The sequence below is a fragment of the Paroedura picta genome, chromosome 1, assembly GCF_049243985.1.
Source record: "Paroedura picta isolate Pp20150507F chromosome 1, Ppicta_v3.0, whole genome shotgun sequence".
Taxonomy (NCBI): Eukaryota; Metazoa; Chordata; class Lepidosauria; order Squamata; family Gekkonidae; genus Paroedura; species Paroedura picta.
The window spans coordinates 90718297-90742763 of record NC_135369.1 but is presented as its reverse complement, the minus strand read 5'-3'; the positions used below and the strand labels follow the sequence as shown (position 1 = coordinate 90742763).

General features: G+C 47.5%; 1 protein-coding gene across 1 annotated transcript in view; it reads right to left on the bottom strand.

The window, feature by feature from the left end:
• Nucleotides 1-12956, bottom strand: part of PDE10A (phosphodiesterase 10A) — a 318318-nt gene extending 305362 nt beyond the window's left edge. Inside the window, exon 1 of the mRNA XM_077347885.1 lies at nt 12505-12956. Within this exon, the coding sequence (XP_077204000.1) occupies nt 12505-12595 (91 nt within the window). The 5' untranslated portion in view covers nt 12596-12956. The remainder of the gene's footprint in view (nt 1-12504) is intronic.
• Between the last annotated feature and the right edge of the window lie 11511 nt (nt 12957-24467).

Below are 24467 nucleotides of genomic sequence, written 5' to 3'. Positions count from 1 at the left end.
GTTGAAATATATTTTCCATCTTTTCCCCCACTTTCCTTTCCTTTTTTTGCCATATGAAAATTCAATAAGAAATGTGTATGGTTATTAACATATTGGAATAAAATTGTCTTCCCACTGCACAATTCATTTTTCTTAGTCTCTGTGCTCCAACTGGTGCAGTCCGTCATTCCGTTCCTATCATGAAGATAGCCTGACTCAGCAGGTTCTCACCGGCTTCTGTCCCTTCATTTCTGGTACTGAACTCTCATGATCATATTGAAGTGGGTGGCCAATTCTGCAACTCTTTATTTTCTAATGAATTATGCCTGCCACAAATGGACAGACGGACACACAGATCCTTTTATTATAAATGTATATAAACTGCAAGTAAAGTGATTTGTTTTATTACAACATTTGATTTGAACTAGGGTCACATGAGAGAACCCAGATGGAAAATTCACCTGGGGACTCAGCAGTTCTGGGTTTATAGATGAGCAAAGATCTGAATGCAGATCTTTCAAATCCAATACTTTATTTATTATACCATCATGCCTTGTTTGTATACCCCAAACATACACCTCCAGACTGTTATGCGGGTGCATTAAATATACAAGATTTATTACAATTACAGAACGTAAGATATTTAAAAGCCAGCATGGTGAAGTGGTTAACAGCGGCAGACTCTAATCTAGAGAATTGGGATTGATTCCCCTCTCCTCCATATACAGCCAACTGGGTGAGATACAGTTCTCTTACAGCTCTCTCATACCCACCTACCTCACAAGTTGCCTGTTGTGGTGAGAGGAAGGAATGGTGATTATAACCTGCTTTGGGGTTTTTAGCAAAAACTGGGGGTATTAAAAAATTGGCTCTTCTTCTAATGCAGGTTTTCTCAACCAGGGTTTTGTGACCCGGGTTTTTTTTTGATGACCCTGGAAGGGTTTCCTAAATGGATGAGAGTTAATTAGATGTTAATATATATATTTTAAATTTGTTAAACATTTATTGGATGATATGACCATATAGGGTAATGTTGACCCACTCCACCCTTCCAAAATGGCCAATGATAGGCCTGGAGGGGGTGGGAAGGGGAGGGACCCTGGGTGGTCATGTACACAGCCTTGCTTCCCAACCATATTCTGCACTATCACACCACTTTGAGGGGTTTCTCAAAGTATGAAGACTGTTTCAGGGGTTTCTCAATGAAAAAAGTTGAGAAAAGCTGTTCTAATGTGTGGGACTAATAAGTATTAACGTTTCTATATTTCTGCTTACAGTATTTCTTTGAACATTTGTTGGTAAGAATCTTATCTAATCCCAAAGTAGATTTACAAGTCTGGCCAGATAAACTTTTAATATGCTACTCCAGATTTCTACTATTACAAAATTATTGCTTTAAATTAACACATACCATAACATACCATAACAAAACTTAGGTGCCTATAACGGCACATGAAACTATACCTCAGCTTGAGAAATGGGAGATGCATGATACAAGAAAATTATGATCCAGGGACATAGTGCCAGCTGCCAGGTTAGTCCCAAGTACACAATACCAGACACCAACTCTAGTTGCAAGACCTTTACTTTTCCCTGGACCCCCTGCCCCACACCACTACTTCTCCTCCTCCCCAGGCACCTCTCATTGTTTTCTTCTCTCCTTCCCCACCAACCCACCTACATTTTATCTTCCACCCCATTTTCTGCTATATTTAATTTATCTTACCTTTATTCCCAGTGGGGAAGGCAAAAGAGCTTACATTATTTTTCTCTCCTCCATTTTATCTTTACAACATCCCTGTGAGAGGTAGGTTAGGCTGAGAGTGTATGACTGGCCCCAGGTAAATTTGTAAACTTCCAAATAAGCAAACACTGCCAAGGCCTAGTTCCAATGATTCCTCCCTCATATATAAAAGCAACCCTGGAAAGGGCCCTGGCCCTTACCCTGCCATTTACTGACAGAAACCAATTCTTGAAGGCTGGTAGTACTGTTGGTTGCCTAACGATAGCTAATGAGACTATTCCTTCTTTAAAGCTACAAGGTATTTTTACCCTCCAATTCTTTTTTTAAAGAATTCAGATTTTCTGAGCTTTTGTCATAATACAAGTCTATCAATGGCCCCAGTCTCCAAACTTAAGTATCCACAGTTGGGCCACATTGAGAATTATATATATTATATTATAATTATAAAGAATATATTATATTATATATATTATATAATATAATTATATATAGAGAGAATATATTATATTACAATTATATTATAACTAGGGGCAAAGCCCATTGTCTCCAAGAATACAATGGGCGCTAGAGCTTGGCAGTGGGAAGAGGAAAGGGAGGAGTTGTCCAGTCTGTAAGGGCATGGGGTTGAATGTGTGTGCTGTGTGGGAGGTTGTGGTGGCATGGTGGCAAATGAGGGCATGGGTGTGGAGATATGGGTGTCAAGAACCTGTGGTGTGGAATATTCATTGAGTGTGGGAGAGGACTGACCTTTGGGAATTTTGGAATAGTGGTTATAGATGAGCTTTCCAGAGCCATGTCCTCAGATATGTGAAGGGAAAATCAGACTGGAAACTCTTCTTAGGGGAAGATTACATGGCAACCAATTCCTCCCAGTTCTGCGTCATTTCCCTTCTTGTGTGAATTAGGCCACATTCACCGAAATGCCCCTCTACCCTAATACACATGGGGTAGTCACAGTACACAGGTGTCCACCCTGTTCCTTCTGTCTCCCATGTTTTCACTGTTGGTAAAATGTTATGTGCCCACATGCTTTTTTCATGGTTGCTCCTTAGAAGAACGGATTTTTGTACCTATTGCTTACTACCCAAAGCGGTTTACAAACGCCTTTTCCATTTGTCTCTCCACAATAGTCAACCTGTGAGGTATGTGGGGTTGCGAGAGATCTAAGAGAACCGGGAATGGGCCGCAGTGACCCAGCAGGCCTCAGGTGTCTCAAAGCATTTTCCAATTGTCTTCCCTTTCTCTCCCCATAGCAGACTCCACATGAGGGAGGTGGGGTAGCAAGCCTCACAGGGAAGCTGGCAACCCTAAGAGGAAGAATCTCTGTGCACAGCAGTCTTGACCTTAGTAAGGTTTTTTATACCATTTTTTTTTTAATTTGCCAGGCCAAGGTTATTTGCCAGGCCAATAAGTCATTCAGTTACTATGTGTCTCCAGACATTTACTTCTTCTCTATTTACATTTTCAGGCTTTAAATATTTATTTAGATCTTCCTGCACTTTCCAGACTCACAGGACTGATGCTGGTCTGCCTGTCTGCGCCCCATACAAACAGTTGCTGGTAAGGGCTGGCCATAACTCATAGGCCAGGAGGGACACTTCTGCACCACTCCCTACCAACTGCATGCAAAAATGGCTCATTTGAAGGCTGGACTGAGGCATTGTATGATTTTGAAGTCCCACCTCCAAACCTCCAGGAATATTTCCAACCCAGGGGTAGCCAACCTACAGGTGTGGCCTGGAGAGCTCCTGGAATTACAGCTCACCTGCAGAGTATAAAGATCAGCTCCCCAGGCAGAAAGGGCTACTTTGGACAGGGTTGTGGTAGAGAAGAAACATTTAAGGCTTCCCACACGGGTTGCTGTTGAATTGAAAGACTTGAGGCCTACTGCACAGGGTTGTTGTGCAGATGAAACAGGAGACAAAAGAGCCAGTTTCCTCTGCAGAATAATGCTGTGTAGTGGCCTCAAATCTGCAGAGACTTGCAAAGAAGAAAGACACATGGCTTGGCTGTGTCTAACCTCCGGGCAGAGCAGTATTTTAAGTGAGAAGGGGCTTTTCTGTGGCCTCCCTGTCAGGCAACTGTTTTGCAGAAGGGGAAAGTCCCCCCCCCTTCAAAAGGAAGGCCCTCAGGCTCCCCTGCGTTGCTCTTGGAAAGGCCTCCCTCCCCTCAGTCAGGGGTTGTCAGAGGCTGCTTTGCAGCAGGCCTGAAGGGAGGGGGAGGGAGTGCACTCACCAGTCTCCTGCCAGCTCTGTCTGGTTTCTGAGGCAATTTGCAGTTGGACATGACAGTTAGGACAGCCTTGGTGTGAAAAGGTCTGGTGCAGCCTCTCTTCTCATCCCCCTTGGCAGGCCTGCTGACCTCCTCTCCCTGCGGTGGTCAGGAGCAGACTGGCAGCCATTTCTCTAGATTGCCCCTGGCTGGATGGAATTTTGGTCTGTCCTGGTGAGGGGCCAATAGGAAGGCGCTTCGCGCGCCTCCCCACTGGCTGCTTGGCCCTGGATGGACACTCGGAGGGCCCAATCAGGAGCCGCTTCGCGGATTGGGCCCTCTGAATTTTTATCCTGGACAGGGCCCGCCCTAATTCCTCCCCAGGTGGACTTACCCTTTTATTTAACCGCAGGAGCGGTTAAAGATTATAAAGAAATATATATATTATAATTCTTGCATGCAAAAATGGGCATATTGCTGTTCTTTGACCTATTTTGCCATGATCTCTATATCCAGGCAAGGTATCTGCATCAAACTGAAATAAAGACAGAGCTATCACTGAAAAGGAAAGAACTCTGAAATTAGCTTGTACAGCTTATTTGATGATATAATGAGCCACTATGTCAAAATTCACCTACAGTAGATGCCTGTCTCTTCCTTCCTGATCCCAGTACTTTATAGACAGCAAAGTTCAATATGAGATAACTAAGCTATGTTCATCGATATGGTTTCAATATCCCAAGAGACTATCTCAGTGTAGGCAAACCCTGAATGATGGGAGTGGCTCACATTTATCAGTGAGCAAATCGGGCCGCGAGCAAATCGGCCGCTAAAGCTAAAGCGGCCGATTAGCTTGCGGCTCGGCAAGCTTCTCTTCCCTCCCCTACCGAAGCGAGAAGCTTGCCGGGCCGCGAGCTAATTGGCCACTTTGGCGGCCGATTTGCTCGCGGCCTGGTGAGCTTCTCGCTTTGGGGGGGAGGGAAGAAGAGCCGCGGCCCGGCGACGGGCCGCGGCCCGCAGGTTGGGGACCAGTTCTAAAGTATACTGAATGGACTGCTTGCAAATTACACATACCAAACTGTGCAGGGAACCTCACCCTGCTACCCACTCCTCTACAATCCCTCCAAGTTCAGGGAATATTATATTTCTAGGGACCCAGTTACAGCCCCCCCCCCAAAAAAAAGGTCTTTCCAGGTCACTCTCTGGAAAAGACAGCTGCAGTTACAGAAGTCTATGGAATGGCTCAGGAACATATCAGTGACACCCAACTCACAGGGAATCCTTACCTGGGCAGGTTCTCTCCAAGCCAGACACTAGAAGCAAGGCAAGCATTCCCCCCGATGCTCACAGACCCCCCTCCCCCAAGTCTCCAAGGGCAGGTTCTAAAAGACAGAACAGCAGACATCACATGAGTTCCAATACAGGCTCTCTGAAGTAACCCATGACAATTGGGCAGGCACCCTAGCCACACCAAGACAAGCAAAGGAAGCATGACCACAACTCCCACAGCCCCCTCCCACCACAGGTCCAGAGCACACCCAGAAACCTCTTCTAATCTGCATAGGAATGGAAATTCATATTGAGCTGGCTGGACCATCCCAATTTCTCCAAAGGCAGATTTCAAACAACAGAAAAGCAGACATGACAAAAGTTCCCCAAAGTTACCCCACAACAGCTTGAGGGACTCCCCAACCACACCAGGCAAACAAGGGACACATGGCCACAACTCTCCCTAACCAGGAATGGGACCTCAGACATTCCCAGATACGTATGTTAAGTACATCCAAGGCTAATGCATTGCCAGTTTAAAGAACAAACTAATTAAATACATATTGCCTGCACTGAAGTTGTCAAGGTATGTGCATAAGCATAGGGTTTCTACGGATGCCAGAGGTGAATATTTTCTGACTGCAATGCATTACACTAATTCATACTAACAGTAACCTTACCTTTCATTTAACTGTAGCATGTACAAACCATGCACTGCCATTTGCAGGAGAGAAGGAAACCATTTCTGCCAATTCTACTTTGCTCTCTGTCCTTTTCCTGATGGTGCCCAGAAACAACATTTCAGGTGGTTCAGTGGGATGCAGAAGGAGGGAGGTGCAGGAAAGTCCTTCTCTACAAAGCCCACAAATGATTGCATATATTCCACCATCCTGTTCTCACGAATGGCTGATTCAGATCCAGTACGGCCAACTAAAGTGTCACCTGTACCTCTGAATGTTCAGTTTTAAAAATTACATCATGTTCACATATAGAGCTCTCAACTGCAGCCAAATTAATCTTCTAGGATTATGTTTGGAACATACAAAATATAACAAGATCCATGGATTTAAAAAGTAAAATTTATCATTACCTGGATCGGTATACAGATTTCTCCAGCTTGTAATGTTTAGCCATATTACGAATTGAGCACCAAGCACCATCTCCTCAGAAGTTCATCTCCAATTCAGAATATTAAATAGGACTCAGCACTTTTGCAGCTAGTAGACCAACATTCAACAAATACCTCAAGCATAATTTAAGTTGCATATACAGAAGTTCTTTAACGTTGATCCATTATTCTCATTGATACTCTCATCAAATATTATGGACCATGTGACTAAGTCATTAAATAGCAGTAGGGGGAAATCCAGAACAGAACAGAGTTGGAAGGACCCATGCAGGCTATCTAATCCAACCCGCTGCTCAATGCAGGATCAGCCTAAAACATCCAGGTTAAGTCTCTGCCCAGCCACTGCTTGAAGACTGTCAGTCGGGGGGGGGGGGGTCCATAGACAGCCAATTCTATTTTGGCAAAAAAAATGCCTCTTCTTGTGAAACTTTACATGCTTCTAATGCTTTGTCTATATTCAGAACCCTGGAGAAGAGGATGGTAGATTTTCACATGCATGTCCATCAGGCTCATGTTAAGGGATAGGTGCCAAGCAAATGAAACCACAGTACAATTCTCAGTAACCAATATGTGTGCTTGATGCACACAGTTCTACTTCAACAGTTCTACAAGATGGGAGGAAAAGTTCCAAAAATTCTCATTTTCTTTAAGAGGAGGTAGAGAGTGCTGGCTTTGTACAGGGACCAATACATTGGTTCAGGGAAATAAACTCCTCCCAGATATAAAGATCATCTCCCCCCCATTATTAGCCTCAGTAAAGAAAAAGACAGGTAACAGCATGGGGAAGGGGATTTACCACCCTGTGTTTACTTCAATCCAATGTACCATCTTTACTCCCATCAAGCAACTCCACATGGACCTATCCTTGGGCCTAATATGGAAATTACAACTGTTCCCACATGCTGCTGCATGAGTCCTCACTAGGGCTGTATCAACAGGGGCATCACATCAAAATCACAAGATGTCACAGTCCCATTGTATATGGGACTGGTCAGACCACACCTGGAGTACTATGTGCAGTTCTGGAGGCCTCACTTCAAGAAGGACATAGATAAAATTGAAAGGGTACAGAGGAGAGCAACGAGGATGATCTGGGGCCAAGGGACCAAGCCTTATGAAGATAGGTTGAGGGACTTGGGAATGTTCAGCCTGGAGAAAAGGAGGTTGAGAGGGTAAATGATAGCCCTTTTTAAGTATTTTAAAGGTTGTCATTTGGAAGAGGGCAGGATGCTGTTCCCATTGGCTGTAGAGGAAAGGACATGCAGCAATGGGTTTAAACTACAAGTACAACGATATAGGCTAGATATCAGGAAAAAAAATTCACAGTCAGAGTAGATCAGCAGTGGAATAGGCTGCCTGAGGAGGTGGTGACCTCCCCCTCACAGGCAGTCTTCAAGCAAAGGTTGGATACACACTTTTCTTTGATGCTTTAGGATGCTTAGGGCTGATCCTGCGTTGAGCAGCAGGTTGGACTAGATGGCCTGTATGGCTCCTTCCAACTCTATGATTCTATGATTCTAATGTCATGGTGGACATATATAACACAAATTCTGCAGAAGTTACTTTGGCTCTCAGTGGACTTCCAAATTCGGTAAAAGATTCTAGTGCTAACATTTACGGCCATCCAACATATGGGACCTGCATATCTAAGGAACCGCCTGTCTGAATATGTCCCCCAGAGAACGCAGTGGTTGGTTATGGCCAACCAACTGGTTATCCCTGGCCCCAAAGAAATGTGACTGGCATCAACCTGCCTGGTGAAATGAGCTCCCAGAGAACATCAAGGTCTTGATGGAGCTAGTACAGTTCTGCCAGGCATATGGCTGAAGCCAGTATGCCTGGAAGATCAGAACATCTCATGGGCCTCCCTGACCAACCAGGTGGGATCTCCTCCTTTATCTCCCCACTATGGAGAAGCAACACGCAAAAACTCTGTCGGCACCTAACATTAGCTTTTAGTAATTTAAAACTACTTAAGTTTTATTATGATGTATATTTCTCACAATGTTGTACACCACCCCATGATGACAGGGTCAAGAGGGACAGCCTATAAATTTAAATAAATAAAAACAAAAGCCAGTTCTGCTGTTTGGCTGTTCATGAACAAATCAAGCCTGTTTGCTGGGTTACTTTTGCATATTCATGCTGTACAATCAGTGATTCATGCATGCATGATAGAACATGGCCAAGCATGGTTATAAGTGCAATATATAAACAGAGAGCAAACATATCACTTAGCCACTGGTAATAAATGGGTTTTTTTTAAATACAAATATAACTAAGTCCATGTCATCATAGGGGTTAGTTTCACAGCACTTTAGCTCAAGCCTTCCAAGCCATTCATGACAGGAGAACAGATTTCATGGATGCCAGAGCAGCTTGCAAGGGAGAATGAAACGAGCCACCACAGTTACTGCATGGCCATGGAGCCATTTGGAAACTACTCAAGGAGGACACTGGCAAGGCAAAAAGGTCCCAAGGACTGGCTCACAAGCTATCACAACACAGTACATTCACCTGCTGAACCTGTTTACTGTAAAGTTCACAACATCCCTAAAAGAAATTTGAAACATCTTACCTAGAGGAGTCCTAAAAGCTCACCAAGGAAGTTCAGAAATACAGAGCCATCTCAAAACTAAGCTGAGGGGAGCTGACACATCATTAATTTATGCATATCCACACATTTAAATTAATACTTTGAAAATTATAACCATTTTTACCTATTATGGCAAAAAGCCAGCAAAAAAACAAGGACGGCCATCACCTTTATGGTCTTCTCTTCAATTTTTTAAAGGCATCAGGCTATCGAGGTTTCATTTTATGGTATATGGTTTTATTTACACCAAATATTGGTTGAAAGCACAACAGGACATTTGATGCCTCCATACAGAAAAAAAAAAAAAAGTAACCACATTTTTTAATCCAGGAGAATTCGCCCCAATAAGTGTAAGAAACAGGGTCAGAAATATATACCATATTTGCCGGCGTATAAGACGACCCACCAACATTTCCACTCAAAATACAATACTATGGGCCACTATGGGCAGCTATGTCTATCCCAACTGAAGTGCACCCGGCATATAGGATGACCCCCCCCCCCACTTGGAGGCATGTTTTTCAGGGGGGGAAAGTAGTCTTATACGCTAGCAAATACTGTAACTATATCTCTGCAAAAGCCACATCCCTACTATACATTAAAGAACTTCCAGCCTGAAATCAAGATTGACAATTCTGGACATCTGGATGAGACAGAACCTAGTGGGGGGGGGGGATGTAGTAAAAACATTCTTGAAAGATTTCTTGAGAGAGAAGAGCAGTCAGAGAGAGAAGAGAGTATCAACATTCTGTACCATAGGCTTGTGTATATATCATACAAGGCAAGGAGATGAATGCTGAATGTGAGATTGGGTGGCTTTTAAACCTTGTTCAGAGAATAAGGACCACCCATCAGTTCTTAAAGAAAGCCTCCTTGCTTACTGGCAGAATACACTCTGATTTACCACATACTGCCCAGAATTGAAGTGGCAAGGCTAAGATCAGTCCCTCCAACCTTCTGTCATCACCTCTTCTTCTGCTGCTCTCATTAACTGGAAACAGAAAGCTTCTACAACTGTGCTGGATTTTAGCAACCTCTGGAAATCCTAGTAGGTTTACATCCATCCATTAATAAATAAGAGCAATCATTCCAAAAGAAACAAAGTAACCAGTAAAAGCGCCCTGCCTTGGTCCAAGTGCATGCAATGTGACTTTTCATTGAGCTAATACCCAGTCCAGCATTGAAACCCGTGAAATAGTCTGTCTGCACAAGTTTTTTTTAATGTTCTATATATACACACCGAATTCATTTCAGAATAATCCATAACAGTATAGTATAGCAAAGCCAAGATCTAGGGTGGGTGGGGGGAGATTACAGCCACTGTTTGATGCACAGAAAGTATCGTCTGATATTATGGCATGGTGCAAATGGTAGTTACAGGTATATTTTCAAACAATTAGCAAGCAGAATTCCTTTTACTCTCATTTAGAAAAACAGAGAAGAGGGTTTTTTTAAACATGCATATCAAATGGAGCCAAAAGAGCATTCCAAGTTTAGTTCCATAATTGTACAGTATCAAAGAGTACACACGAATCTGGACAGGATGCAGGTACACGAGCACGGTCGGCTTGATCTGTCTCACATATGCTAAGATGGAAACGACACTATATCTGCTCCCAGGCTTGCAACTCACCACTCACCTCCAGCAAATGCCAGGCATGTGCTCATTTCAGCACTGCCCACAGGAAGGCAGTGCTGAGTCCGGTGCATCCTGTCCTTGGATCTCCCAGTCCTCTCCAGGCTGCTCAGGACCAGGAGTCTTTTGAGGCTTTGAAGGGGAGAATCAGAATTGCACACAAAGCCTTGGCAGCCACAGAGGGGAGGGGAGAATGAGGCGAGCAGAGTCAAGAGCCAGGCGACCACCCCTTAATTATCCGCTAGGTCGGCATGCGCAGATCGCACCAGAATGTTTTAATTTTGTGCTATACTGCATGTTTGAGGTGTTTTTTTAAAATAGACAAAGTGTTATTAAATAACTGTGGTATTATTCACCATTACATAACCAAAGGTCTAAGGAGGAATACTATTTTTTAAGACATGGCACTCATACACAGTACTGCACTGCAACATCATGCTCAATACGCTTCCATGTTTACCGCTCGTAACCCAATGAAAATGGCACACTATACAGTCCAATTTTCAGGTCTATACCTGTCTTTAGTGAGAACCACTGAAACCACTAAGACTGTCTAGGGTAGGGTCAAGCAAAAATGAAGCCACTATTTCCAACCAACTGTACAAGAGGAAGAACAATACATGGAATTGTGCCCACAATGTCTGAATTCGCCTATGAGGGAGAGGATTTGTTTTCCACAGAAAAATATTTTGAGGATTAAGTTGATTATTTTAATACTAATGTGCAAGGAATGTAAAGACCAACATTTTACAAAAGCTGAACAACTGAACAAGCCTTTTCTAAACAAATGGTGCAACGCCATGACTGCGTCACTATGAGAATGGTAGAAGAGCATTGCAAGAATTGGACAGGATGCATTTTAGACAAAACAACCCCAGCATCGTACCATTCTTCCCAAGGACATTTCTGGTTTTCGGTGAATTTCAGGAGCCCAAATGACTGTTTTCCCCACTCTTGATCCTCACATCTTGTAGGAGGACAACTATCGACTCCATATTGGATGACAAGCATGCCCTCTCTGCCAGCTCTCAACTCAGATTTTGCACCTTCTAAAGCCAAAACCTCAGTTCTACTGCATACAGAAATAGACAAACAGCTGGATCAGACTTTGCCAGAGAGTCCAGGATCCCTTGGCCATTGCAGCTATCATCAAACAACTTGGACCATTATTATCCCTCCTCTTCTATGCATCCTAAGCAGAAGCCCTGCAATACTGAAGCCTGGCTTGGAGTTAATTCTAGGCCCAGTTTGACAGAAGAAGCAAACAAACAAGCCGTTGGATCAAAAGAATAGATCCCACCTACTGAAGGCTAATCCCCTGGGCTGGGAGCAGACAGATATTTTCCCCAGGTCAACCCGGCTTCTTCTGGACAAGCACACAGCCGTTTTCCCACCAGGGTACAGGGAAGCTAAAGACTGTGGCAGAGGAAGAACTTAACTTTGCTTAAGAGGAAAGTAACGACAGCATTTGAAGCCTGGGCAAGCTCCAGCTCATGTCCTAGCTGAGATGGGATCTTACTAAAGGGGGTGGGGGAATACAAGCTATATATGGCCCCTTCCCTGGGGACACCAGGAAACACACCGATCTCATCTCCACTACACAATCTGGCCGAGACAGCAGGGAATGAGCACACATTTGTGGGGTGGGGGAGAACTGAAGAATGGCGAACAATTGATCAGCCAGCCTCCCTGTCCTCTTTCTGCCAACCAATCCCCCTTTTCCTGCCCCTCTGGCTCTTTAACCCTTGCACTCACAAAAGTTCAACATAAGAATAGCCTAGCTAGATAGAATCTGGACCATGGCTGTCACAGATGTTGCTATATGCTTGGGGTGATTCAATTGACTCCCACCTGCATTCCAGGGCCAGAATCCCCTTGCATATCTAGCTCACCTCCCCCGATTGCAGGCTTCCCTCCTTCCCCTCCCCCCCTCCCCCTACCTTGCACATCGCTGTCCCCCAACCGGGTTTTAGGTTCCTCCTCAGGGAGGCCGGATCCTCCACCCTCGGGGGTTTTGCGTTTCTTCGACATCTGGTCGGTATTTGGGAGTTGAGTTTTCTCCTCTTTCTCCAGGGAGATGAGTGTGTGTCGCGGGAGGGAGGAAGAAAGAAAGAGGGGGCGAGAGAGGGGGAGAGCAAGAGAGAGCGAGAGCGAGAGAGGCGCGCACAAACACGGCCGCCGCGGATTGAAAGGAATCGCTGCTTTAAACGAGGGGAAGAGACTTTGGAGTGGCTGGAGAGCAAGTAGGAGGCAGGGACTAAGTGGAGAGATCCTACAAATCACAACCCCATCCGTGGAACCTCACGTCGAAAGAGGGTTGCCACTTGATAGGCGCTGCCCCCACCCTCCTCGCCTCATGCAACTGGTAGGTGGAGGGCAAAAGGAAAGAAGTGGGTCGTTAATAGGGCCGGGGGAGGAGGAGGAGGAGGGCAAGAGGCGTCAAACGGAGCGAGCCTCTCCGCTCCCTTGCAGGCAACCAGCACCCCGCCGGGAAGTGGGGAGGCAAATACATATGGAGCTCACTCCCCCGGGACCCTCGCCGATTGCAAGGGAGCAGGGCGGGAAAGGTGACCAAGAAACCTGAAGCCATAAAGGCCGCGGAGAGACGAGCCCGGCGGGTTTCATCGGAGCCTGCGGACGCCGAGAACGCGCCGAGCAGCCTGCAGGGGGCTGCGAAGCCTCAAGGGGGCTGAAGTTTTAGGAGGGAGAAGGACCGAGCTGTCCTCCCGGATTGCGACAGGGGGCGGCAGCCTCGGGCAGCAGCAGCAGCCGGTGGGTGTGGGGGGGGGGGAGAGGGGCTCCATCGGCCGCCGCCTCCCAGCCCGACTCAGGTGGTCGGCCTGAGCTCTCGGACGCCGGACAGGAGGGAGTCCCAGCGAAGTCGATGGGGCTGAGCTCTCGGGGCAGCTGGCGCTGGGCTGTTCCGGGCGGGGCAGCTGATGCTCCGCAGCTGGCCGGGGAGGCTCGCCTCGAACTCCGCTGGGAAGTCCGTGATTCCCCCCCCTCCCTCCCGTCCCACACTAGTTAACCCTTTCCGTTCCGGACTGGCTTCCCGCCCTGCAAACTCGATACTCGGGGGAGAAGAGGGGGTGCGCTCTCGTGGCCCACCTGCTCGTCCTGCCCGCGGGCCTGGCACTTGTTCCTCGTTGGGAGCCCTCCCGGGCTGAGCAGAGTTCTTGGGGCTGGTTCGGAGCCACTTACCGCCCGCACTACGCGGTGATGCCGGAGCTCAGCCGCTTCGCCCCCCGAGGCAACTTTGGGACGAGACGAGGCGGGGTGCCGACTGCCGGGCGGAACGGGCGCAGGGAGCCAGCTGGCCAGCGAAGAAACGGGCTCGAGCGGGAGGCTCTCTGGGGACCCCGTCGCGGGGCTTCCGAAGCGCAGCCAGAGGAGACCAGCATCTTCTGCCGAGGCGTGGGGGAGACGGCCGCTGCCCAACAAGTCTTCCCTGAGGCGCGCGTCAAAGAGCCACGTGTTGGCCGCATCCTTTGCTCAGCTGGTGGCATTGGAGCGCCTGCAAAGCGCCCGCCAGCCAAGCGATCCTGCCGATCCCGCGAGGAGCCGCCTTCCGGATTTGTTTGTGTCTTAAGTTTTTGTTTTTCCTCCCCCGGGAAGCTGTTGGCCTGGCGCTCTGGGGGAGGGGGCAAGGAGCTCGGGAGAGCGGCGGGCTGGCGGCGCCCAGGATCGCAAGGCGAGACTGCCAGGCTGCCTGGAAGTTGAAGAGTTTTTCTTAAGCGCACAGGGGGCTGAGCGGGGTTGGCCGCCTCTCACGTCCAACAGGAGGCAATGACGTCTGTAGCTCCATTGCTATAACAGCGCCAAGGCTGCAATTGGCATTCATCGAATGATAAGGGGCGCTCAGACGTAAGCAGCTTGGACCTTTCAGCAAGAGACTTGGGAGCCGAGACGATTCGCGGCCCGCCGCCCAAAGCAAACGCAGGCCAATGAGGAGGGAAGGAGGAAGAGAGCCGAAGGCGGGAAGCTCGGAGAGCTTCGGCTGGGCGATGCCATCAACTCCGCTCCCAAGCAAGGCAGAAGCCGCGGGCTGGCTGGGACAAAACTGACCAGCCTCCCAAAGCGCCTTTGCTTTGCCTCCGGCAAACAGCGGGCCATAACCCCCACTGGAGGACTGCCCTCCCCTCGGTGTGATCCGGGTCTCCCGACTCCTCGGGAATCAGAACAATTCAACCGGTGCAGTTCTCCCGCACCAAGCAGGTCGCCCGCTCCTGCAGAATGTGTGCCTGTCGTGCCGCTGAGACAGGGGCAGCAGCGGGGCCCCAAATCGCCTCCTCGGATGGGGTGGGGGAGTTGCTTTACCCCCATGTGCAGTTTCAGGACCTGCTCACCAAATCACAAACTGGGGTCGTGGGTCGCTTCACAAGCGGCAGACCAGAAGAGCAATTGGACGGTTGTCGCCGAAGTTCGGGTGGGAGAATGCTGTTTTTTGACCGTGTCAGAAACGGGCGCGGGGGGGGGGGGGTCTTTTGAAAAGAACGCTACTTAAGAACCCCAAATTCACATTCGTTGGACTCAGTGCCACCAAGTAGCAAAAAAACCATAACTGGAAAGAATGAAACGCTCAGAGTAACCCCAGGTCGGCCCCAGCGAAAGTACAAAGCGCCTTCCCTAGCTCACGCCGCTGCCGCTGCCGCTCTAGTGCTCTAAAAATGACAGATTGAAAAGATGCTCAATAACCCAACGAAACTGCCTGCCAACAGCACGCCGCTCCAGGATAGGAGCAAGCCTGACCGCATCAGCGCTGCCCAGCGCTCCCATTGCTCGCGGTGGAATCCAAACAGGCACGCAAGCAGACACGCGCTCTTCGCTGCAGTGCCCCCGCCCCCGCCCCCCAAAAGAGTCAGCTCTCGGCGATTGGCTCCTGTTCTCTCTCATTCTTAAAATCCGGAGGCGCCGTGACATTCCTGCGCGGAACGCCTCGTGGAGCAGGTACTCTGGGGCCAGCTGAGACCTACGTGCCTGTTCGCACATTGATCGGCGACCAATGCAACGCCGCGCCTTGTACCGGGCGCTTGCAATCCTTCCTTCAAGAGCTAGAGGGGAGGGGGACTTCGGAGCATTCCTTCCCCCCTCTTGACTAGGCGACTGGAAATGTTACCAAATATCCCTATTTCGTGTTTTAAGCCTGGTGAACTGGCAGGAGGGAAATAGGTAGAAAACTTCAGTCCTGGATAATAGACGGCTATTATTTCTTTATGATGATATGGCCGGTGTGTTATGGTTATGTCACCAGGAGATTCTAAGATTGTCTGGCTGCTGGGCAGGAGATCCTTGGGGGTGGTTTGGCTGCCCCCATCCCCCATCAGGACTCTGGTATTCCTCAAAGGATGCTCTTCCAAGTGCTAGCCAGGGCCTACCCTACTTAGCTTCTGAGATCTGATGGGATTGCACTTGCCTGGGCTATTCAGGTCAGGCCCAATAAACTGCTGAACTCTAGGTAAAAGAGGTAGGGAAGCTGACCAACCACATTGGGTAGCCATGAAGGAGGCATTCATAGGCCACTCTTGTTGCCCACTGGCAACTGGCAAAAGTTTTACTGATGGCCACCTGCAGAAGAGATTAGTCCTTATTCTGAGATGGCACAGTAAGTGGCCTGCAGCAGTTCAGACTCCAGGTGGGGACTGGGAGAGGTTACTATTGAATGTTCTGCCACATTAACTCTCTGCAAGTTTTTTTGTTTTGTTTTTTATCCTGGCTTATCTGAGGGAAAGGTTCTCCTTCAGCATGCTCCCCTGGGTGGAAGTCTTCTTCTTGGAACTTTTTTGTGAGAGCACTAAAAACTGTGATCCCCCCCCACCCCATTTTTAAGTGGTGCAATCTACTCAACTACCTGGAAGCTCTCCCCTAAGGCCAGTTGTGTTCTGTACATGCAGCACAACAAAATAGCCATGTGGATGGTCCTGCTTCAGAGAACAGGCAACAACCTTCTGAATTCCCCTGTATAAATAATGGCATGTGTGGTAGAGAAGCACCCAGACAAGAGCATCCTTTGTCCTGCACATTCTGTTGTTGTTGGGAGCATTAAAGTCCTTGTGTCTGCAGTGGTACAGCCCATTCTACCATTTTGCAGGGCATGCAGATTAGGGCTTGGCCTGATTTAAGCACAGGTCTGGTGAGACCTGTGAGTTAATAAATCTGCTAGCCCATGTGAGTTGCTCTGCTGTTCTGAAGGGTTAACAAAGTGTCCTTTTCTACATTTTTATGCATTTATGTTATTTATAGTTCCTCTTCCTCACAGGGAGTCAAGGCAGACTACATGTAGTGAGTCTGTACAATCCACAGCATTGAATATTCAATACTTAGTGCATTAGGATTGCAGAAGTGAGTAGCCCAGACAAGCCTGATTGTGTCATAGTTCAGAAGCTAAGTTGGGCTTTCCCTGGCTTGTATTTGGATGGGAGATCTCCAAGGATTTGGTGGTGGTTCCTCCAAGGAACACGAGGGATTCTGAGGCAGGACATGGGAAATCACTTCTGAACTGCCAGACAATCCTTGGATCTCCTGGCCTTACGACACATGTCATGTTCTAATATTCCACAGACTGGAACATTCAATAGCCAGAGCATTAGGAAGGTAGAAGCGTGGAACTGCTAGAAGGAACCAAGGCATAGCATGTATTAACATAACCCATTAGACAGAACAAAAATTACATAAGATGGTTCTTACAGTAAGACATCCCTAATCACTTAGTCCAGTGGTCTCCAACTTTTTTATCACCGGGGACCGGTCATCGCTTGACAATTTTATTGAGGCCCAGGGGAGGTAGTCTTTTGCTGAGGAACGTTGCCGCCGCCTGAGCCCCTGCTCTGCTTGCTTTCCTGCTGGTGCCCCTGACTTCCCGCTGCCCACTGGGGGGCGTTGTCAGCAGCAGCTGCGCAGTGTCCTGTCAAGGGGAAGCCCCAGCCATGGCAGCCGCTGGAGAGCCCCCAAGGCAGCAGCCGGGGAGGAGCATGAGGAGGAGCCGTGGCCTGGTACCAACTGATATACGGACCAGTACCGGTCCCCGGACCGGGGGTTGGGGACCACTGACTTAGTCAAATAAGTGTGTGTAGTGCAACCCTATTACCCTCCCAGCAAGGCCCTCTTGAATAAATCAGTTGAAAGCCAGGAGAGTGAGGGTTCTCTTGACCTCATCTATAAGGTGAGGGCTGCAACAGAGAAGGGAGATGTACAGGAAGTTTGGAATCTTGCCCACTTGCAGGTTAGGACCTGGAGAAGCCCCAGATGGCATAGATGAAGCTGTTGCTGGGGGAGAGACATTCCTGCAGATAAGAGGAACCAAAGTCTCTAAGGGCTTTGTATGTGATAGACAATATCTAAAACTGAGACCAGTAATAAATGGGCACACCCTGGTTAGCCAAGGTAGCCTGATCAGAACTAAAAAGCTAAGCAGGGTCAGCCCTGATCACTATTTGAAAGGGAGACCGCTAAGGAATATCGGGGTTGTGATGTAGAGGCAGACACCTCTGAAGGTCTCTGGCTTCAAAAACCCCACAGGGTTTTGGTAAGCCAGCTGTGATTTGACCACAAAACAAAAAAATGGGCAATCTGGGAGTGTCTGCAGAATGGGAGTAATATGTATGTTCCCTCTAGCTACCAATAATAGCCAAACCGTAGTATTCTGGACCACATGAAGTTTCTGAATTGATTTTGAGGGGAGACCAACATATAGTATAGAGACCAACATATAGTAGTCTAGTTTTTATGTTACTATGGCATTGATCCAGGTGGCCAGGTCAGGTGTATCAAGGCACGAGGTCCTCTTATGGCCAAAGTTGAGTTGGCAGAGAACTTTTTTTTCTCTTCTCTTTTTCCGCAGCTGCATAAACTTGCTACAGTAATAAAACGGATCCAGTATAACCCCAAGGCTTCCTACGGAGTCAGCAAGGGTCAGCTAAACACCATCAAAAGTGGGGAGAAGAATGTCTTTCAAGATCTTTGCCTTACCTCTGTCTTTTCAGTTTCAACTTCTTCACTTTTAGCCAGTTAACTATAGCAGCCAGATAGCAATGCAGGGACTTTACTGCATCACCAGGAGATTTGAATGAAGTTATATAAAGCTGGGTATAGTCAGTATATTGGTGACAATCAACCACAAAACTACAAATGATTTGTCCTAAGATCTTTATAAAAACAAACAAACATGGGAGATATAATGGACCCCACCCCCAACAGGTCCCACACGGATTACTATGTGTATTGAGAGAGTAATAATGGATCATTTTAAAGTCTTCTTGGCTAAATTATCTGCTCTAAGCCCTTTTCAATCTGGTTTCAGGCCAGACAATGGAACAATCTATGCCGGGGGTTCTCATCTACAGTACTAAGGTACCATATGGTACCACAAAGCCCCCTCACTGGTACCACAGTGTGGGGGTTTTCAAAATGGTGGTTGGTGTGAGCCCTCCCACCCTGTGGAAGAAAAAGGGCTTTTATTAGTATTATATATATTTAAACTAACCTTATTTGAGTACCTTGACCCATCCCCCTCCCCAAGTGGCTAATGTTGGGCCTGGAGAAGGTGGGAGGGGAGGGGCCCCAGCCATTTAAACCTTTGCTACCCAAGCCTCCTCTCACTTCCATGGGCTGTGGCAAGGAGAAGTGGCCAACTGTCATTGTTTCCTAGTACCTTGAAGCCTTAAAAGTATTTTAGCAGTACCTCTCTGGTCCAAAGGTTGAAAAAGGCTGATCTACATAGATAGCAGATCTGTCTTGCTTGGGTTTATGTAGTCTTTCTCGCAGACTCAAAGCAGATTACCCAAGGTCAATACAAGCAATAGTTTGGGATACCCAGTAAATAATACAGTAGGATTTGGATTGATTGCAGAAATCTGAAACAGCTGAATCATGACTTCAACATAGGTAGACTGCATTTTCTCTGTGTTGCAGTTGCTTTTTATGTTTTAATTACAGAGAGATTTTTTTGTTTCTTTTTGTGAGGAATTTAGGGGGGGGGAGTATATCCACAAGTCTGACTTGGGCAGAGTCTGCACTTACTTTGTTTATTCCATTGTCAATCCTGTTGAATTCAGATCGCTTTGAACTCGAGTCTTCCTCTCCCCCCCCCCCCCCCCGATTCCCATTGAAACAGGAAAGTGTGGTTAGGGAGGCAAATGGAGACTCTTACTTTGTTTTCTTGAAGGTGGGGGAGGATCGAAAAAGTCAGAGGAGGGAGGAAAAAATCCTTTCTTAAAAGGGGGAGAGAGAATCAAAAAAGGCAGAAAAAAAATCCAAGACGGACAGAAGTTGAGAGAAATTAGGGGCTTTTACTTTAAGGCAAGTTTGTCACGTGACCACCTGTGGCCAATCATGGGTTCTCTACCATGGAGGAGAGCCCAGATTCAAAACAATGCAATTTTAAAATATATTGAGCATTAAAAGCACTCTAAGATATCACACAATAAAGGTAGGGTCACTCCAGATCAATCCTTCTTGCTGCAGAAGGAGAATTTAAATCGCCCCAAATCAAAACGGAAATCACATTCTGTGTAGACGGCAGGGACTGAATCAACCTTGGATTGGAATAAAAGCTCTGTGCAGTTTACACCTTGGTTACAGTCCATTCAGCCACCTCTTCCTTTTGCATGAGTAGACTAGTCAGTCAGTTCAGCAACATCTGTATGGATGTGTAACTGCCTCCATTTTTATGGGCTAGGTTCACACAGGCCTTCCAGACATCCTTATCCATCCATTGTTCCTCTTAATATTTGTGAAACATCCCTGGGGGTGGAGAGTGTTCTGGCTGTTGGAGTTGGAATAGGGCCAATCAGGGTGCAGCCAGCAAAGAGAGAGTCACAGAGAACCCTGCCAAACCACAAACCAGCCCTGATTACCTGCTATGGCTCCTGCTGTGATGGAGAGAGAGAGAGATCTGTGCCTGCTGGTGTCCTCTGGGTCCTAGTGCACATTGTATTCCTGGTTGCAATGGGCTTTCTTGCTAGTCTCCCAATAAAGAGCAACATTTCTAAACCAGTACCTCATATGCAGAGAGTAACAGTTGATAAATATTTTAATAATAATGGTCATGTTTCTCAAGGTCTTACAAATGTTTGTTCAATATGCAGCTGGCTATATTGCCATTTATCCTACTATACCAATGAGCAAAGGTTATTTATTTATATAATTATTACAGTATTTATACCCCATCTGACCTTTTGGCTCAAGCTTGAAAACTTCCTCCAATATAAGGAGACTTCTTCCAACAAGTGGCCAGAGGAAGGCTAACTGGAGGATGGTTAGATCCATCCCATTGGTTGAAAGTTGCCATCTGCAGTGACCAAAATTAGTAGCTGCTGGTGCCAATATGGAGACTGAATATATGACTGGAACAGCTTGCAGGCAGAGCTGCCAGTTCTGAGTTGGGAAGTTCCTGGAGATTTGGGGGGTGGAGAGCAGGGTTTGAGGGGAAGGGAAGAAACACAGTGGAGTATGATACGATATAACCCCCCCACACACACACACACACACACACACACCAAGTAGCCATTTTTTAAAATTGATCTTGTAATTCCCGAGCCCCACCTGGAGGTTGGGGTGACCTATTTGCAAATAATGATGGGCAAATACTGCTCAGATTTTGGTAGATATTAGTGCTGAAGTCTAAGAACAATTTATACTAGCTGTAGTATCTGGGTAAAGGACAAGGGTAGGTCCACATAAAAGTGAGTTGCACAAATCCAGCCTCAAAGTGACCATTGAGTGGATCACTGTGGCGAGGCGCTCCAGGACCAGATAGGGTGCTAGTAGCATAGCCTGGCAAAGATGGAAAAATGCCAGGACCTGTGCCTCCATTGATAAAGAAGCATCAAATTCCTGGCTGAGGCTGAGAGCTCCAACTGCACTCTGTCCAGGCATGGGAGATGAATTTCCTGGTCAGACCCATTCCTGCCCAGTCACAGGACCTACAATGGTTGAGTTTCAGGCAACTCTGCTTGAGCCAGCACATCACCGCTTCCAAACATCCGGCAAATGTTTCCAGTGGGGGAATAGATGGAAACTGGAGTTTTCATAGCTGTCCAAATGGAATCTGAAGAAAACCACAGTATTAATTAACAACCCCAACAATCCAGTAAATGAGAGCATGCACCAACAGTAGTTACCAGCCAGCTGTCTACGTGATGGTGGAGTCTGCCACAGGAAGAGATGGAAAGGCACACCAAGTACTTAACATTTTTACCTTTTGAGCATGTGTTTGCCCTTGCTACTTCAAGGGCAAACAGACTTTGCAAATTAGTTTAATTTTTGAGCTTGTTGTTTGCAGAGTTCACAGCAGCACTACTTGCAGATTGGGTTGCTGCATCTCATCATACGGCTAGAACTCTTTTGCTGCCCCACAGCAAGCCTAAGAGGAAAGTGGGCAACTTGACTAGCTTGGAAGCAGGATGTGAGCAACTCAGGCTCTGTCCTGTTCAAAACCGTGGATACAAAAGGGAAATAGATGCAGTTTCCAGATTGCAACCTGGCAACTGTGTCTTCAAACATTATGGCTCCCACGTGCAGCCACTGCCAGGTGGGTGAGGGGGAGGCGGGGGTAATGTACTGTGCATGTTCTTCTTGTGGTGCGCATAACCAAGAATGCAATGTAAGTGGCAGACAATGTGTGATAGGCTTAATACACACAATTTTGGAACAATTACCAAAATTAATAAATGCCACAGAGATAACTGATGTATTCAAATAGCAACTACACTTACCAGGGGAGTAACATAGCACATCTTCCATGTGAAAGTGCATCGGGCAAGGTGGAAGGGGGGCGGATCGGGAGGCACTTCGTGCCTCCCGATTAGTCAGTCCTGCACCAAGGGACCAATTGCGAGCCGCGCTTTGCAAACAAATGCGCACACACAGCAGGTTCGTGCATGTATGTTTGCACCATGTGTGGCCGCAAACACACATGCGTAGCAATTTTGCGCATACACAAAACTGCCACACATGCACGTTTGTGCTCTTGGTGGGGCCGCTCCTTGGTGCTCTTGGTGGGGCAGCTCCGCATAGTGCAAACGCTCATGCGCTGACCTGCCGCACATGTGCGTTTGCGCTCACGGCCGTGCTTCCCTCTCCCCCCCGCTCCCGCAGAAAGAAGCTTGCCGGGCCGCAAGCTAATCAGCCGCTTTGGCAGCCAATTTGCTTGCAGCCTGGGATGTTTCTCACTGCGGGGGGTGGGGGCAGGGAGAGGGAGCCGCGGCCTGGGGGTTGGGGACCACTGATGTAAAGTACAGAAGACACCTAGTAGAGTATGAATACTCTTTGACAGTTGTGCAGACCTGAGGTTTAAACGGGGCCAAATACCAGGACCATATGTAATAGTGGTACAGCCTGAGAAACTATTTTCCATCTGTTACAGAAATGTGAGTGTTGTGCTTTTTAAGGAGATGTGACAGAGCTCTTTGTACTCCCTTCGGCTGTGATTGAATGAATTAAAAACTTGGGTATTAGTATTGAGGAGGATTTTTCAATCTGTCTGTATACCTGTTGTGTCAACTTAGTTACATATTTTATGTAATTACTAGGGGCCAAACCCATTGCATTCAGGAATACAATGGGGGCTAGATTGGGGGAGGGGGATGGAATAACTCTGTGGATGGCCTCCCCCTCCCCCCAGGACCTGGAAAGGCTGCAGGCAGCTTTTAGGGAACTCACCGGCAGGGGCAGCTCTCATGCAGCAGGGATCTGCAGCCTCCAAGTCTCAGAGGGAAGTGGAAGGAGGAGGGGGTGGTCAGGGGTGAGGAACAGAAGGTGTTTGGCTGGCCGCTGGACAGACAGGCAAGCCAGTTGGAGGATGAGGCACTTGGGTGGGACAGCTGCCTTGAGTGGGTGTTGAGTGCTGAGTGACACTTAAGCCATGAGACATGCTCCTTCTCCAAGGCCTTACCAGAAATATATTATATGGAACAGATATGCTTCATGTGTGTATTTGCAGATGATACCCAGCTCTTCCTCCTGATGGATAACCATTCTGACTCCACCCCCACCCCCACCCCAGAACCCTTAGCCAGATGCCTGGAAGCAGTGAAGATGTGGCTCAAGCAGAGTCATCTGAAGCTCAACCCTTCAAAAACAGAGGTCCCATGGCTAGGTAGGAAGGCAACAAGTGAGGAAGCATGCTTACACAACCAGGATGGAGTGCATCTAGCAGTAGCCCACTCCACCAGAAACCTGGGTGTGATCCTCGATGCCTCCCTCTCCATGGAAGCACAGGTCATGAGAAAAGTGTGGCAGGCTTTCTCCTACCTACTCCAAGACAAGCTACTAGCACCCTACTCGGCACCAGATCATCTAGCCACAGTGATCCATGCAACGATCACCTCTAGACTAGACTTCGGCAATTCACTCTATGCAGGCCTACCTTTATCCTTGATCCGGAAACTACAACTGTTACAGAACGCTGTGGCCAGGATTCTCACTAATACACCACGGAGATCTCACATCCAGCCCAGAGCCAACTCAGCTGGCTCCCAATTTAATTCCAGATCAGGCTTAAGATTTTGGTTCTTACCTTCAAGGCCACACGTAATCTGGTCCCAGTGTACCTCAGAGACTGTGTCTCTGCCTACACCCCCAAAAGAGCACTACGCTCTGCCACCACCAATCGCCTGGTGATCCCTGACCCTAAAGAAGCACATTGGTCCTCAACAAGAGCCAGAGCTTTTTCTGTTCTGGCCCCCACCTGGTGGAACGAGCTTCCTGAAGAGACCAGGGCCCTGCCTGAACTCTCACAATTCTGTAGGGCCTGCAAAGGGGAGCTCCTCCACCAGGCATTTGCTTGAGTCCAACTGACCCAACTGTTATGTCTGTGAGCATTTGGCCACTGATGCAAATGAGGGCTTCTGCCAGCCAAGGAACTAACCAATCAAAGGAAACTGGTAAGGTCCATCCAGATCGCTCT